The sequence below is a fragment of the Lagenorhynchus albirostris genome, chromosome 12, assembly GCF_949774975.1.
Source record: "Lagenorhynchus albirostris chromosome 12, mLagAlb1.1, whole genome shotgun sequence".
Taxonomy (NCBI): Eukaryota; Metazoa; Chordata; class Mammalia; order Artiodactyla; family Delphinidae; genus Lagenorhynchus; species Lagenorhynchus albirostris.
Window position 1 is genome coordinate 21,132,776 of NC_083106.1, and position 17,569 is coordinate 21,150,344.

Here is a 17,569-nt window from a genome sequence, read left to right on the forward strand (position 1 = left end):
CAGTGTTGTTAGGGGTTTGAGATGCATCATGCAGGCATTAGGCTAGGGGTTGCTTGCTCTTTATTAGTTATAGTTTGCATCTAGGAAATATTTCACAAAATTAAATCATGAGATCCAAATACACTCAGGGTTTTAACTAAATCAATGCAATTATTACTAATATTGCCTTGTTTGAGACAACTGTGACATTATCGCAATAGGGAACATCCATCTCGTTTCCTCCAGGCTTACGCTTACATTCTTCAGCCTCCTGTAAGGACTAAATAAATACACGAATGCTAGGCTTCACATCTGCTCCTTTGACTTTCACATATTTCTCAACAAGAAACACAATAGGATTCTATTCTTCCTTGATTAAATGGAATTACAATTGCAAAAATTAAAATCCAATTTTAGTTTTAAAAATTAGAAGAAGTAAAAAAAAGAAGAAAAATGTTATTATCAATAATGAATTTGGAAAGAATTCTTTAAAACACAACTGAGGGCAAGTTATTTTGGAAATATCTGTATTTTATTCTTACATATATATTTCTGCATAAAAGGTGTTCCCTCTCTCTGGGGCAGGGAGGTGAAGGCGGATTCCACTGGTTTCTTTCAGGCTTCCTCTCCTGCATTACCAATGCCCGGGGGTAATGAGTCTTCATTGGTGGCTACATCCTGCTCTTCCGTTTAGACTTAGATCTCATTCCAATTTAGGCTTCTCTTTCTCTTCTTCCATACCTAGAAATACAGGCAAATTTCTTTATTTGGACATCAGATTAAACTAGGAGCAGGTTTGCCAAAGCTGCTTTAAAAGAACTCTCATCTCTCCACACTTCTCCCCACCCACCCTGCATGCCCATCCCTTTTCTCCTCGCTAAGAAGAAAAGTCATTTACAACTTTCTCCAGAAACTTCCTCAGTGACCTCCCTCCCTACCCTTCCCCCCAAATCAGGACATAACTTCTCTGAGACACACCCAGCTCTTAAGGCCTCTGGGAGTGAGGGACGCAAGTTAGTTCTTGACTCGTTGAGTTTGCACAGAAATCCCAACCGGACTGCCTTGTAACCAGCTTCTAGCAACAGGAGGTGTGGAGCTGATGAGTTTCAAAGAGCCCTCATTTATTTTTATTTTACTCCTGTCCCTTCCCAAGGCAAGGACTCTGGATTTTCAAAGCAAATCATTTTTGTTTATTTGTTTTGTTTTGTTTTTAAGGCCCATAGAGAGCTTATTAGCCACAAGAACTATTTATTTCCAGACCCACGTGTACTTAAACTCAAGTTCTCCCTCTGTTCTACCCAGGCCTGGTAGAACTATGTTTTTCTTCCTGAAAGACTCATACGTACCAGACCGGTAAGACCTTGCCTGTTATCTGTAATGAATAGTTAGTGATATTTCATTTTCCCGGAGATGAAAATATTTAAGTCATTCTCATAAATTAAAGTTAAATCTGGCAAATGCTCCCCACTTCTTTTTTCTTTTGCTTCTACTTAAACACCCTTCTCCTAACACCAAATTCTCAGAGCCTTTTGCTGGAATAAAAGAACCCCAGATACTGCATTGCAGGTTTTGTTGGTATTCTCTTATAAGTTGCAAATTTTCTGAAGGTAGAGCCCTTAACTGTTTTGTTCCTGATTATATCCCAAGCACCTAACACAGTGTCTGTCTGAGAGTAGGAGTTCAATTAAGCTTTATGGAATCAATTAATAAACGGTGAACATAGAGAAGGCCATAGAGAACTAGTGGTAAAGCAGTAGAATGAAATATGGAGGCTCGTCACGCTAGGGCTTAGAGTAGGGGAGACACCCCCGCGCCCTCCCCCAGCTCCCAGCTCCTAGCACCATGTGTTTGTGTGATCAGGGTGGAAGCAGCGGAGCGCGGGTAACATTCTCAGAACAGGTGTCCTTAGACAGTCTTTTAGGTTTGGTTTCCATGACTAAGGAACTGGCAGAGATCTATAACACTTTTTCCAAAGTACTTCTCAGAAATCATGTTAAGGAAAACTTCAAATTGAAGAGTAAGGACATCTGAAGGGAGGAGGAATAGGGTTGAGGGGGAGAAGGCAGGACATGGCTTAGTTGTTGGGTAACCAAGGCAAAGGCGGAAAAACACAACATAGATTCTGTTCAAACAGCAACACATGACTTGGGTCCCAGCTCCGTCCCATGTTCCCTCTCCTGTGGAGAAGCTAATAACTGCTTGCTTTTCTTTTCAAAGTCTCTTTTCTCCTAAGTGTTCTCCTGCAGATGGGTTGAGTTGGCAGCAATAGTGGAATCTTAAAAAGTGGGGGTGGAGAACAGGGGGTGTTCATTGACCCAGACAGGGAAAATGGCTCCCCACCTACTTTAGTCTGGCAGCTTTGAGGTGGAGGGAAAAAATTAGACAGCTGTAAATAATATTTGGAAGAACCAGAGGTATAATTTCCACACCACTAGCAGAAAGAAACCTGTCACAAAGCTGAGGCACGATGCTCTTTCAGGAACGCAGAGGAAGAGCTGATTGACCCTCAGGGAGTCGGTCACGTGTGGTGCCCCCATGCTGGGAGAGGGGCTGCAGGGCAGCGCTGGAACCCTGGAGGCCTGCGTGGGCCTGTGTGGGACATGAGCTGGGTGCGAGGCTGGGGGAGAACAGAGGCGGAGGTTTCTGTCACATGGGCGTGGCTCCGACCTCCTCTCCCTTCTGCTCTTCTACCTGCTTTCTCCGCCCTCACCCCAACCTTTCACTTTTGGACACTTGCATTTCTCCTTGTCTGAAATTTGACTTTAATAAGACTGGTCACCCCAGTCGGACACACTGGAATTAGAATAAATTTTTAGCTTAAGCACAGAATATTTCAGCAATTATAGGCTGAACTGTGTCTCCCTCAAATTCATGCGTTGAAGTCCTGATGCCCAGGACCTCAGAATGTGAGAGAAGGCCAAGGGTGTGTCTGCACAACCATGTGCTAAAGAGATGAGGCATGTGAATCATGGGTCCAAGGGACCGTCTCGGTAGAAGCCAGGGAGGACCTGTGGGGGACCTCTCATCTGATGATGTGGGACCCCACGAATTACATGGGAGAATTCTGTACCAGCAGAAACACTGCCAGCCTGGACTGAAAGAGACAGAGACAGGTTGAAATAAAGGAAGAAGGAATCTGAAGGTGGCTCAGTGGCTGGCTGCTCCTTGGCCCCCGAGGGCGGCCACCCAGCGCCTAGAGTGCAGGGCCACACCCCCCTTCCTGATGAGACCTGAGGGTATGGCATTCAGCCAAAGAGGATTAGTCTCAAGCCTTAAACTCAGAATTTGTCCTGCTGGCTTTCAAACTTGGTTGAGGACTGTGACCCTTTTCTCCCTATGGTTCTTTTTTTGGGAAAGGGGAATGTATGTTCTATGCCTGTTCCACCACTGGTTTTGGAAGTAGATACATTTCTGTCTGGTTTCACAGGTTCACAACTGGAGAGCAATTTTGCTTCAGGACGAATCATACCCCGGGTCTTAACCCATACCTGATTTAGATGATATTTAAGATGAGATTTTGGACATAAAAGTTGATGCTGGAAATACTTTGGGGGTTGTTGGGAATGTACTTTGCATGAATGAAGGACATGAATTTTGCGGGGCAGAGGTAGAATGTTATGGGCTGAATTGTGTCTCTTCAAACATAACCCCTCTTACCTCAGAATGTGATTGTATTTGGGGATAGGGTCTTTTCCAAGTTAAAATCAGGGTGAGCCCTAATCAAATATGGCTGATGTCTTTACAAAAAGGGGAAATTTGGAGGTAGCCTCACGTATAGGGGAGCATGCCATGTAAACATGAAGACGGTCATCTACAAACCAAGGAGAGAGGCCTGGGACAGATCTCTCCCTCACAGTCCTCAGAAGCAACCAACCCTGCCAACCCCCCGATTTTGGACTTCAGGCCTCCAGAACTGTGGGACATTACATTTCTATTGTTTAAGCTATTTAGTGGTCCTTCGTTGTAGCTTCCCTAGCAAACCAATGTAACATCCACAAAACCACCTTGAGTTACTTTCTTTTCTTTTCTTCCATTTATTTTTTTAAAAAATATTTATTTATTTTGGCTGCGTTGGGTCTTCGTTGCTGTGTGCGGGCTTTCTCTAGTTGTGGCGAGCGGGGGCTACTCTTCATTGCGGTGCGTGGGCTTCTCATTTCGGTGGCTTCTCTTGTTGCAGAGCATGAGCTCTAGGTGTGTGGGCTTCAGTAGTTGCAGCATGTGGGCTCAGTAGTTGTGGCGCGTGGGCTCTAGGGCACACAGGCTCAATAGTTCTGGCTCGTGGGCTCTAGAGTGCAGGCTCGGTAGTTGCGGCTCACGGGCTTAATTTGCTCCGTGGCATGTGGGATCTTCCTGGACCAGGGCTCAAACCTGTGTCCCCTGCATTGGCAGGCGGATTCTTAACCACTGCACCACCAGGGAAGTCCGAGTTACTTTCTTTTAAAAAGAGCAAATGCTTCATTGTTAATTTAGCCTATTTTAAGGGCTTTTTGTTCATAGCTCCTATCAGGCTGATCTGTTTTGTTATTTTATAAGCTAGATCCATGATTCTGAGTAAAATTTCTGAGCTCTCATGTGTCTGGGTTTCCAATGGTGATGTTTTACTAGAAATAACAGAGGATTGAACATCAGTCAGAAGGTGTTGACTTTGCAACCACTTATCTTGGTGGGTCACTTATTGCTGGGCCTCAGCTGCCTCTTAGTAAAAAGAAAAATTGGCATAGATGGTTTCTAATCTAATTTTTGATTCTAAGATTCTGTAATAATGTGATTTTTTATTTTGAAGTTGAAGCCAACATAACCAAAGGAAGGAAACGGAGGCATTAAAAATCTGTAAAGATGGATCCAAGGAAGGGGGCTCAAATGTGGTATTCCTGCTCCTTGGGGGGTTTTATTTGGGGTGTAATAAATGTACTCAGGATTGTAATACTGTACTTGATTGTAATCAGTTACTTCTAATACACACACACACACACACACATGCACATACAGAAACGACTGCTTTTAATCAACAGTTTCAAACTCAACTACCTACAGAACCAAGCCACTGTAAGGGAGCAAAATGGCCTGGTGAGAACTAGGGAAAATTAAAGGGCCATCTAATGGGGGCAACTGATACTCAGTTCTAATCCATTGTTGCCAGAAGAGGATAGTGGGCTTGGTGTTGCCAGATGTTAAAATACTTGATTAGCTGAGAAATCCGGCCTCTATGTGAAATCTCCCAATTTTTAAATGTTGGTTCAGGGGGCTTCCCTGGTGGTGCAGTGGTTGAGAATCTGCCTGCTAACGCAGGGGACACGGGTTCGAGCCCTGGTCTGGGAAGATCCCACATGCCGCGGAGCAACTAGGCCCGTGAGCCGCAACTACTGAGTCTGCGCATCTGGAGCCTGTGCTCCGCAACAAGAGAGGCCGCGATAGTGAGAGGCCCGCGCACCACAATGAAGAGTGGCCCCCGCTTGCCGCAACTAGAGAAAGCCATCGCACAGAAAGACCCAACACAGCCAAAAATAAATAAATAAATAGACTTGTGTTTAAAAAAAAAATGTTGGTTCAAAAACAAAAATCCTATGTAGGCCTAACAAAACTTTTTGGCAGGTAAAATTTGGAGGAGGCCATCAGTTTGCAATCACTCTCATGAACAAAAAAAATGCACTTGACACAAAACATCTGCCTCTGGGGAATTAACTAGATGGTTCCATGTAGATAAAATTAATCTCTGCATCTGAAATGAGTTACAAAATGTTAGTCAACTTTAACTCACGTTATTAAGAGAATGGCACAAATTAAATTGGACAGATCATTAAAAAAAAAAAAAACCAACGAAAACCTTAGCTTCACTATTCATTTTTAATGTCTAACTTAAACCTGCTAAAAAGCAATATTCTATTAATCTAGTCTGGATCTTTTCTCTCCTGGTTTTCAGGCAATCTTCTCTTAGAAGTAGTAGAACAACGGCCAAATGAACGTTGGAATCGAGCTAACCAAGGGGAAACAGGAGTCATAAGTACTTCCTGAATAACATAGATTGGACACATTAGCTTAAATTTAAATATGGCCTTTCTCCCAAGAAGCTGAGAAAAGTTTGTATTTTGTTTTGAAAATATTTTTGTAAATTAACTAAATATTTTTATAAGTTATCTAATAGAGAAAGATTACAACTCCCATTGAACATAGAAGAAAATTATTAAAAGACTAATTTCTGGTCCCCCAAGCTGTAGCCTGAATTGGTAAAAATATTTAACATTTTTTCTAATAGACCACTGCCTAAAATCAAGCCAGTTACTGAGAAAGGAAACCCTCAAATTCCTCTGGGCCACTTAACATTGGCCAACACCTTGATGCATCCAGTCCTAGAAGATCCAGGCATAGAACAAGTCCAATTCAATAACATGCAATGACTGTGTTTTATTTGTCTAATTAGATCAACTTCCTGGCATGGTATTTGGCACAAAGTAGGGTGCTCAATGTTTGTGAATTACCGATCATTTGCAGGTGATGTCTACAATGTTGTGACTGTATCGGAGGCGATACCCAGAGCTCTCTAAAATCCCCAAACCATCTTGCCTTTGGATGTAGTTTCATGCAGCACTCAAATCACTACATATCTGTGCTGTCGTTTTTTCTACCTTCCCATTTTTATGTTATCTGACATACACTTTGGATAAGTTTTGTTTTGCACTGCTGGGGTAAGATTACGTGCCTTGCCAAGATGGAGGCTCTGCCATAAATAGAAACAAAAGGGAAATCAAATCATAGGTTAAGAGAGTTTTTGGAGCAATGAAGTATTACCCTTTACTGCCCGTCCCTCTTTGCCACCTTCAGGTCTTGAATGTGACAGTCGCTGCTTCATCACACTTGCCAGAGGTATTCTGTGCTGCTGAGAGTTCTGGCAGAGTGGTGGCAAGCCCTCTTGCAAGCTGCTGCCCCCACGCGAAGGATGATGGAAGAAGTGGAGGTTTGGGTGATTTCTAATGAGACTGTTTGGTTACATTTAATAATTTGTCTATTTCACCCGGGGTCCCTTTAGCTATGGCAGTGTTTTGTTAATCAGAGTGAACTTCCTAAATTTTTTTTTTCTGCTAACACTACATTTCTCCCTATAAAATTTTATAGACATGCTTCTTTTGTCTTAGATTTGGATGTTTTACTAGCTAATATGACAAAGTGAGTAATAAACCTTTCAGGTAACTGCCAGCAGTTATAAAAATGAAACTCTTCATAAGGGATCCTGTGCTACAGTGGAATTTTCCATCCGTCTCTGCACACACTCTTTTAGGCAGCAATTCTTTTGTTTTATGCTCCCCCCAAACAATACTTACTTCTCTGTGTATCCCAGATATAGCTGTTCAGAACTTCTCCCAGCAGGTACAAAAAGTTCATTAAGATGGTTGTAGACCCAAAGAAGAGGATTCTGGCTCCTGGGCCAATGTGTTCCAGGAAAGGGTACACCCACATCCCCGTTACATGATGCACCCAACACACCCTGCAGTGGAATCCAAAAAGAGACAGAGACAGGAGTTAATCTCATGTCAGATTTTAAAGCTGCTGATATAACAAATACAGACCCCCTACTACAAACATCCTTCAGCAATGCCAGTCGCCGTTTGCTTCTGATACTCTGCAACATCCCAGGTGTCTGTCAGCTGATAAATGGATGAGCAGAATGTTGTATACACATACAATGGAATAATATTCAGCCATAAAGAGGAACGAAATTTTGATACATGCTACAACATGGATGAACCTTGAAAACTTAATGCTAAGTGAAATAGGCCAGACACAGAAGGACAAATATTATATGACTCTATTTATATAAGATACTAGAATACCTAGAATACTTCATAGAGATGAAATGTATAATAGAGGTTACCAGGGCCTGGGGGGAGTGGGGAATAGGGAATGATTATATATGGTACAGAGCTTAAGTTGGGGATAATGATAATATTTTGGGTATAGATAGTGATGATGCTTATATAACAACGTGAATGGATTCAATGACACTCAATTGTACCCTTATAAATGCTTAAAGCGATAAATATTATGTTGTGCTATGCATATTTTATGACAATAAAACATTTCCATGGGGTGGAAATTAGGGAAAAAAAATCTAAAAATTTCCTTGGTGGAAGGAGTCAATAATGAAAGAAAGATTGAGAAACACTGCTGTAGAGGGGAGAGGCACTCATTAAGCCCATCCAGGTCACCTTGACTAATTGTCCAAACTAAAAGATTTTTACCAAAAGAGGAAGCCAAGCTAGTCACAATTAAAAACAAAAACCAAAAAAAACTGAAGTATTTGTGAGAATCAACAGAAGTTGAACTACCCTAAAGGATTCTGATGCATCGTATTTTGTTTGTATGTTACAGGCAGTTTTATTTTCCTAATCTTGTCCTAATCTTGTCTTGTAAGGAGGTGTTGTGCACCCATCAAAGGGCTTATTAATTTCTATGGAGATAATATGCAATATACCCAAAATATAATACCATAGAGCTGTAAATGATTTTGCAAACCAACGTATAAAATTACAATCTGACTCACTGTAAACTGTTTCCTCAATTAGGCAAATTAGGAGTAGTTCTAATTATGAATGCTAGTTATATTTTTACACTTGTTCCTGGCTTTCTACTTTTGTTCTACTTGAACGAAACTTTCCTTTGCAGCTTTTGGTAACGTCTCTGATGCCAGGCTGCTATTCCTCAGAAGTTGTTTGCAATGCACTTTTGGTCCGTATGGAATCATCTTATAATACTGAATAGATATAACAACCATTGCCACATCCCATCTATCTGTAGAGGACTCCTAAATTCATATCTCCAGCCTGATCTCCAGAGTTCCATACTCAATTGTCCACTGCACATCTCCACTTGGAGGATGCATCTCCAACCTAACGTTTCCATGATGTACTCACCATTCCTGCATCCCAATTCCTGCATATCTGCCCCCTCCCTCTGTCATCCAAAAGCAAACATATGTCTCCCACATCCTTCCCTTCTCAAATCAATGACTACTACCTTACTCCAGCAATTGCTTGAGCCAGAAAATACAGGGTCATTTTTGACATTTTTTTCTCAAAATCCACATCCAATCAATCCATCCTTAGATCCTATTGGCTCTACTTTCCAAATATGCTCCAAATATCTACTTCTCACCATTGCCACCACTGCCATCTGGGCTCAAACCATCATCACCTCTCACCGGCACCACTGCAATCTCTTCTTGACTCACTTTTCTCCTTGCTACAGTTTATGTTATAGCCCATTCTCATTGGCGCATCCAGGCTGATCTGAATTAAAGTCAGGTCTTGCCACTACTTTGCTCCCAAGTAGCTTTTCTCTCAACTGAGTATAAGCAAGAGTCCCTAGATGGTTCTTCAAGGCCCTGCCTAAGCAGGCTGGGCACTTTTCTGACTTTTCTCCTACTCATCTCCCCCCTCACTCACTCCACTCCAGCCACAGTGACTTCCTGCTCTTCCTTGAGCACACAAAACATGCTGTATTTGTTCCTGTGCCCAGAACATTACTTCTTACTCCCATCTCCCCCAGTTTTCCCAGGGCTCCCTTGTGTCTTTTAGGTTTTCCTCTATGTCCTTTGTCAGCAAACCTTTTCTGTAAAGGACCAGTTAGTAAATATTCTCAGTTTTGCAGGCCTTACTGTCCCTGTCACAACTCTCAGCTCTGCCATTGCAGTGTAAAAGCAGCTGTAGACCGTATGTAAACAAATGATATGGTCGTGTTCCAATAAAACTTTATTTATAGACATTGAAATTTGAATTTCATATAATTTTCACATGTCTTGAAATATTCATCTTCTTTTGATTTTTTCCAATCATTAAATAATGTAAAAACCATTCTTAGCTGGGTCATAAAAGAACAAAAAAAAAAAAACAGACGGTGGGTGGGCTGGATATGACCCACTGGCTGCAGTTTGCTGCTCCCTAATTTAAGTAGTTCTTTGTATGATGGCCAACAGGCACATGAAGAGGTGCTCAACATCACTAATCATCAGGGAAATGCAAGTCAAAACCACAATGAGATATCATCTCATACTTGTCAGAATGGCTATCCTCAAAAAGACAAGAAATAATAAGTGTGGGTGAAGATGTAATGAAAAGGGAACCGTAATATACGTTGGTGGGAATGTAAGTTGGTGCAGCCACTATGGAAAACAGTATGGCAGTTCCACAAGAAATTAAAAATAGAACTACAATATGATCCAGCAATTCCACTCCTGGAATTATACCTGAAAAAAATGAAAACACTAATTCATAAAGATATATTCACTCCAATGTCCATAGTGGCATTATTTGCAGTAGCCAAGATATGAAAACTATCTTAAGTGTTCATCAATAGATGAATGGATAAAGATGTGGTGTATATACACAATGAAAAATTACTCAGCCATAAAAAAAATGAAATTTTGCCATTGCAACAACATGGGTGGACCTGGAGAGAATTATGCTTAGTGAAATAAATTAGAGAAAGACAAATACTGCATGTTATCACGTATATGTGAAATCTAAAAAATACAACAAATGAGTTAATATACTAAACAGAAACAGACTCACAGATACAGAGAATGAACTAGCGGTTACCAGAAGGGAGAAGTGTGAGGGGAGGGGCAAGATAGGTGAAGGGGATTAAGAGGTACAAACTAATAGGTACAAAATAAGCTACAAGGATGTAATGTACAACACAGGGAATATAGCCACTGTTTTATAATAATTTTATATGGAGAATAATCTATAAAAATATCAAATCACTATGTCGTACATCTGAAACTAATATGATATTGTAAGTCAACTATACTTCAATTTAAAAAAGTAGTTCTTTTTATTTCACAAAGGACCTTCATGCACATTATCTTACTTAGTCTTCTCAGCAATCCCAGATATAGCATGTCATCCTCACTCTACTGAGGTAAAAATCAGAGTTTATAGAGTATAGTCAGAATATGTCAGAACTGACAATGGAAATGTAAAATTCTCAGGTTAGGGAAGTGGATAGCTATTCTGAGTATGTAATCCCCCTTAACTTATTCAAGCACCCTATGAAGTATGATTATCCGCATTTCACAGATAAAGAAACTGAGACTAAAGAACTTGTCTTTAAAAATGGCAAAGCTGGGAAAGGAACGCACACCTGATTTCTTTTCTCCTGCATGGACTTGCTTCTTTATATGAGGCATTTAATATTGTCTCCAAAAACAAAGAGAAGTTTTTCTTTTCTTTTCTTTTCTTTTCTTTTAAGTTGTTTTGACTTAGTAAGTCATCATACCATCTCAGATATAGAAGTCCTGTTATGTGGGGTTTCACCTGGATCGGTGTGAGTGATGCACCCACTTGTCTTAACAGGTTGTGTGCTTTCACAATGTGTTTGCTTGATATAATCAGGGCTCAATTTTCTGCACAAAAATGACTCACGGCCTTGCTCGTCTATTTGTGGAGAGTTCTCAGTTCTTGGTCGACTTTCAACTTTGATCTCATTCTAAGACCTTCTCATCTTAGTGCCCAAACAGCTTATGCTTAAGGTAATGATGTCAATTTAAATTTTAGTCTAAAAAAATTGATAACCATGGTGTGTGTGCATGTGCATACATATATATGCATATGCTATAGTACTACGAGACTTCTGGGGTTGACTGTTTTATTAAGTGTACCTCCAATTTCATTCACTTGAATGTGCAATTAAGAATGAAATTTATTGGGCCTCCCTGGTGGCGCAGTGGTTGAGAGTCCGCTTGCCGATGCAGGGGACACGGGTTCGTGCCCCGGTCCGGGAGGATCCCACGTGCTGTGGAGCGGCTGGGCCCGTGAGCCATGGCCGCTGAGCCTGCGTGTCTGGAGCCTGTGCTCCGCAACGGGAGAAGCCACAGCAGTGAGAGGGCCACATACCGCAAAAAAAAAAAAAAAAGAATGAAATTTATTAATGCCTCCTGTCTGAGTTGTGCTGCACACTAGGGATACAGAAGCAGATGAGGCAAGGGTGATTCTTGTTCTCATGCAGTACAGTCTAACGAGGAATACAGATACTCACAGAGAAAACACAAGTGTAGTAAGAATTAGGGTAAGTGTAGGAGTGTCATGGGGGCACAGGGATCATTCTCTGCTTTTTTGTGAACCTTACACTTACCATTAGGCTTTCTTTCTCTTGTGTATTCACCTTCCTTTCAAACCAGTTTTTTCACAGCTGATGAATATGCTCAAATGCTTCTCATTCAAACACAATCAAAAAGTGTCCATCAACTTCACAAATACTGCTCTATATGTCTCCTTCTCTTCAAAGACAAACTTCTCCAGTGAGTCTGCACTCACTGATTCCTGGTCTGTACTCTGCACTCCTCCTCCAACAGCCTGGCTTCTTTTCTTATGCTTCACCGAAACATATCAGCTCTTCGACCTCAATTTCTCCTGTTTTCTTCCTACCTTGTTGGCTGCTCTCCTTGGTTTCCTTTCTAAGTTCACCCTTTACTCCAGCCATTAAACGTTGAAGTTCCTTAAGGATTGGCTTTTAAACACTCTTCTCATATTATGTCTTCTGGGTTGATAAGTTCTTCCATGTTCAATGCTGCATGTCTACCACCTGTACAGATATTCCACAGATCTATGTCCTAATCCAGATTTCTCCTCTGTTCCAGAACGGTTGATCAAATAGTCCTCAGAAGATCTCATTTTACACATCTATAATGGTACCTCAAACTCCATACAGCTACAGCCAAAGTCATGCTTTTTTCCAACAAGCTTGGTCGTCCTCTGGTATTCCATTTCATTCAATGGTACTATCATTCATTCAGTTTTGTAACTGAAGCCTGGGGTTCATCTTTGCTGTGTCCATCTCTTTCACCACATATATATTCAGTCCATTACTTTGTCTTGTTAAGGTCGTCTCACACATCTCTCTAATAAGTCAGTTTTTCCCATCTCCATGAACAACATCTTAATTTGTGTTGTGATCACCTCTGTCTAGAGTAGCGTAATAGTTTCTAGTTTGTCTCTGCATTTACTTTTGCCTCCTTCCAGTTCATTCTCATAACCACCAGAGTGAGTGTTTCAAACTAGAAACCTGACACATTATATGCCAGCTTCAAACATGTTATTGGCCTTCCATTGCTCTTTTTCAAAGGCCCTTTTTTTTTTTTTTTTTTTTGCGGTACATGGGCCTCTCACTGTTGTGGCCTCTCCCGTAGCGGAGCACAGGCTCCGGACGCGCAGGTTCAGCGGCCATGGCTCACGGGCCCAGCCGCTCCGCGGCATGTGGGATCCTCCCGGACCAGGGCACGAACCCGCGTCCCCTGCATCGGCAGGCGGACTCTCAACCACTGCGCCACCAGGGAAGCCCAAAGACCCCCTATTTTTAATGACGCCTAGAGTGCCCTTCATAGAGCTGGCTTCTACCTGTCTCATACCCCCACCTCCTACCTTGCTCCTCTTACACTAGCTTTCATTTGGTTCCTGGTTCCTTGATTTTACCATGTTCCTTCCTGCCATGTGGATTTACACATGCTTCTGTTTCTGCCTATGCTGTTAGTTATCCACCCCTTAGACTCATTAAGTTATATTTCTATTTTATAGCTTAGCTCAACTATTATAACTAACCAGTCATCACATTGGAAAGTTTTCCCTGATCTGCTAGAGGTCAGATTTTATACATTCTTATAGAACCATGAATCTCTTTTATTTTTTAAGCTCTCCTTTTATTAGTACTTAAATTTGAATGATATCTTCATTTGCATAATGGTTCTCCCCTTCTAGCATATCTAAGTTCTGTGAGGTGAGGGACTGAGTCTATTTCTACATATCATTGTATCCTCAGTGCTTACCACAATGCCTGTTACATAGCAGGAGAAGGAATAAATGAATAACGTAGCATTTAAGCTGTGATGCAAAGGATGAGTAACAGTTAGTTGAACAAAGGTGGGAGGCAAGAACTTTCTAGTCAAATGGAACAGTATGTCCAAAGACATGAAAGCAAGGGTGAATTCCCAGATGTTCAGGAAGAAACCATTCTTACTGAAATCAAGGGAGAGGGCATGAGGTGCAGGCAGGTGCCAAACTGTGGGTGGCTTTTTAAGCCATGGTAAGAATTATAGACTCTGTCCTAGTGTGGACAACTGGAAGTCTTTTAAGGGTATTAAATAAATATGAAACAGATCAGATTGACCTGGAAAACAATTGTATCAGAAATGGTGGTGGCCAGGTCTAGAATGGTAGCATTGGGAATGAAAATTAGTTGGTAGATTTAGAGCTATTTAGACCAGTGTCCATCAAAAACTGTAGGTCATAAGCAGTTGCATGCTGTATATATGGTCAGGAGAGCTGGTATCTTTAGGATGTTTCCAGGCTTGTTAGTGGGTGGCTTAAATTCATGGTGGGAGTATTTATACCAAAAACTGCCAAATGCTACATATCTGGCTCTCCTTGCCTCGCCTCCAGAAGAGCTGGTTGTTAAACACTTGCCAGTAACCCACTGGTTACTAGCATTTTAAAAAGCAACAACAGAAGAAAACATAATAGAAAATATCAGAAAGCCTTGCACATAACGATGATAAATTTTTTTTCAGAACTTCAGTCTCACTTGTATGTGTGTGTGTGTGTGTGTGTGTGTGTGTGTGTGTGTGTGTGCGCGCGCGCGCGTGCGCGCGCACGCGCATGCTGGTTGGGTCATGATGCAAAGGATGTTTCATTTATTTACAGTAAAATTAGTTTGAAAGGCACTGATTTAGGAAATGGAATTAAGAGAACTTGGTGATTGATTGGATTTAGGCAATGAGGGAACTGAGATGAGTTAAGGATTAATCATAGATTCCTGGCTTGATTAACTGGGTGGAGAGTGTTGCCATTTCCTGAGATAGGGAATGCTGTCAGAGAGCTGATTTGGGGGGATGATGAATTCAGTTTGGACACGTTGAGTTTGAGGCATCTGTAAGATATCCAAGTGGAGATATCTTGAAGGCAGTTACATGGGTTTGGACTGTAGAGAAAGGACTGATGCGGCAATACAGATATTGGGTTCACTGGCAAAAAGATGGTGGTTGAGGCCATCAGAACAGATTAAGGTAGAGTACACAGTATGAAGGAAGTATGTCCATAAGAGAGCCCTGAAAAAGATCAAGATTTAAGGGGTAGTTTGAGGAGGATGAGGTTAAAAAGAAGCTGAAAAAGATGGGCTAGAGACATGGAAGAAAGACAGAAGTGTAGTGTCTTGAAGCCAATGGACAAGTGGTTCCAGGGTAGAGTAGGCATCTATTATCACAGTATCTTTGAGAATTGAGAATAATTAGAAAACTGACTTTCCACCTACCAAGTGGAAGCAAGAAAAATTTCAGATTCCAAGTGGTATGTGTATCACTGAAATCTACTTTGACTAGGTATAAATGATAAATATTTTTTACAGATCTTTTCCTGTAATTGATATCTAGTCTCATAGCACTGTGGCCAGAAAAGATACTTGATACGATTTCAATTTTCTTAAATCTACCAAGGCTTGATTTGTGACCCAAGATATGATCTATCCTGGAGAATGTTGCATGAGCACTTGAGAAAAGTGTGTATTCTGTTGTTTTTGGATGGAATGTCCTATAAATATCAATTAAGTCCATCTTGTTTAATGTATCATTTAAAGCTTGTGTTTCCTTATTTATTTTCATTTTGTATGATCTGTCCATTGGTGAAAGTGGGGTGTTAAAGTCCCCTACTATGATTGTGTTCCTGTCGATTTCCCCTTTTATGGCTGTTAGTATTTGTCTTATGTATTGAGGTGCTCCTATGTTGGGTGCATAAATATTTACAATTGTTATATCTTCTCCTTGGATCGATCCCCTCATCATTTTGTAGTGTCCTTCTTTGTCTCTTGTAATAGTCTTTATTTCAAAGTCTATTTTGTCTGATATGAGATAAATAGTAAGTAAAGAAAAATTGCCCTTGTCAAGCTCAGTAGCTCTTTCTGTCCCATGGCCAAATTTCATCCTATCATATAGACCATGAATTGCGGTGGTCACTGGAGCCCTTGAGGAGTTGTAGTAAGGGGGAAATATCACCCTTCCCTTTTTTGGCTGTGTCGCCCTTGTTCATCCTAGATAGACACATGTACCTATCTTACCTCAGATAACCTTTCAGTTCTTAAGATTAGTTTATTTGAAAGAGGATTGAAAAACTGATTTTATTATTCACATTTAGATAAGGAGCTAGGCTATTTGACAGCTGGGCTATTAGCGCAAAAGACACAGGACACAGACTCATATGCAGTAGCAGCTAATAGCTAACGACATTGAATTCTTAGTGACAGGCACGGTGCTCAGTGTTTTACAAGAGCAAATCTTTGGGGAAGGGATTATATTAGTACCATTTTACGGATGAAGACACCAAGGCTCTGAGAGGGTCAATAAGTGGAGAAGTGGAGATACCCACCTGAGTGGTTTCGCTCTTAGCCTGTATGCCAGGCTCCCCTCGTGCTCTGAAGACTAGGATACAATGGATGGGAACAGCTGTTGATGTGCTCGGAACCAAAAGTATGATCCAACTTTGAAATCTCTGTGTAAATTTTTTTCTTTTTTTCCCCACGGAATATAAAAGCAACTCGTGCTCAGTGTAGAAAATGTGTGAGATGTAGAAATTTTACAAGATGTAAGATAAATCAGTTTTGGTGACGTTTTAACACAAGACTGAGTCTCTTATAAAACTCAGAAATCGAATTTTACAATGTCTCCCAAGGGGAGAAAAGCAACTGCAGGGATAAAATGATTAAACACTTCCTTCAGAGAAAGCTCTGACTTACCTCTTAAGGAACAGTCACATCATACGTGCAGTTAGCCTACTGGAATTTACGATTCTGCTTGGCAGGCAATGAGCCTGTGCCCCAAGGTGGGGTTAGACAAAGGATGTGCATCAGCTTCTTGCCCAGTGGATTCTGTGTGTCTCACATGGTACCTCCCACCTGATGCTTCTGAAGGACTTTTCAAGGGTAGTTTGGACCTTTGGCTCAAATGCTGACTTTAGACCTAGCCCTCTCTTTAGAGCTAACTGTCTCATTTTAGGGCCAATCTAAAGGCCCCTTGGACATCTCCTGAATATTGATTGCATGGAGACTGGTTCTTGCTACATTTCTGAGAATCTAGAATTCTGAAGTGTTCTGGAGTTCATGTACTCACCAATTTACTCAACAAACATTTCTTGAGTCCCCACTGTGTGCCAGGTGGGAGCAAGCAGCAGTTGGGGTGCAAAGGTGTGCCCTTGAGGAGGAGTGCCAAGTTTCCCACTGAAAAGGCTGTAGGTCCCAGGGAATATGACAAAGGACATTTGTCTAGAAGAGAACAGGGCTCTGAAAACAGGGCTCAAAAAATTCTCCTTGGTGATGTGTATGGTGGTGCTAGAGAATTAAAGTGTTAATTCACAGGCAAATACCAGATGGAGACATCCCATCTGAAGCAGTGCTGAAACATCCTCTAGCTCAGTTACAGACATAATTTTAGAAGCTACAGACATAATTACATAATTCTTCATTTACTGCAGGTTTAATAGAGTATTCTTCAAGACAGTCTTTTAAGGTAAAATCATAATTTAAGATTCATCAAGGTCTTTTCAATGTTCTCCTTAGAGCT

At 41.2% G+C, this 17,569-nt stretch overlaps 2 protein-coding genes across 2 annotated transcripts in view; one reads left to right on the forward strand and one right to left on the reverse strand.

Annotated features, from left to right (window-relative positions):
* ADAT2 (adenosine deaminase tRNA specific 2) overlaps positions 1-17,569 on the forward strand; it is a 145,360-nt gene that overhangs the window by 107,727 nt on the left and 20,064 nt on the right. The window lies entirely within an intron of this gene.
* AIG1 (androgen induced 1) overlaps positions 490-17,569 on the reverse strand; it is a 235,916-nt gene continuing 218,836 nt past the window's right edge. Inside the window, 2 exon segments of the mRNA XM_060168083.1 lie at positions 490-720; positions 7,296-7,459. Coding sequence (XP_060024066.1) covers positions 683-720; positions 7,296-7,459 — 202 coding nt within the window. The 3' untranslated portion in view covers positions 490-682.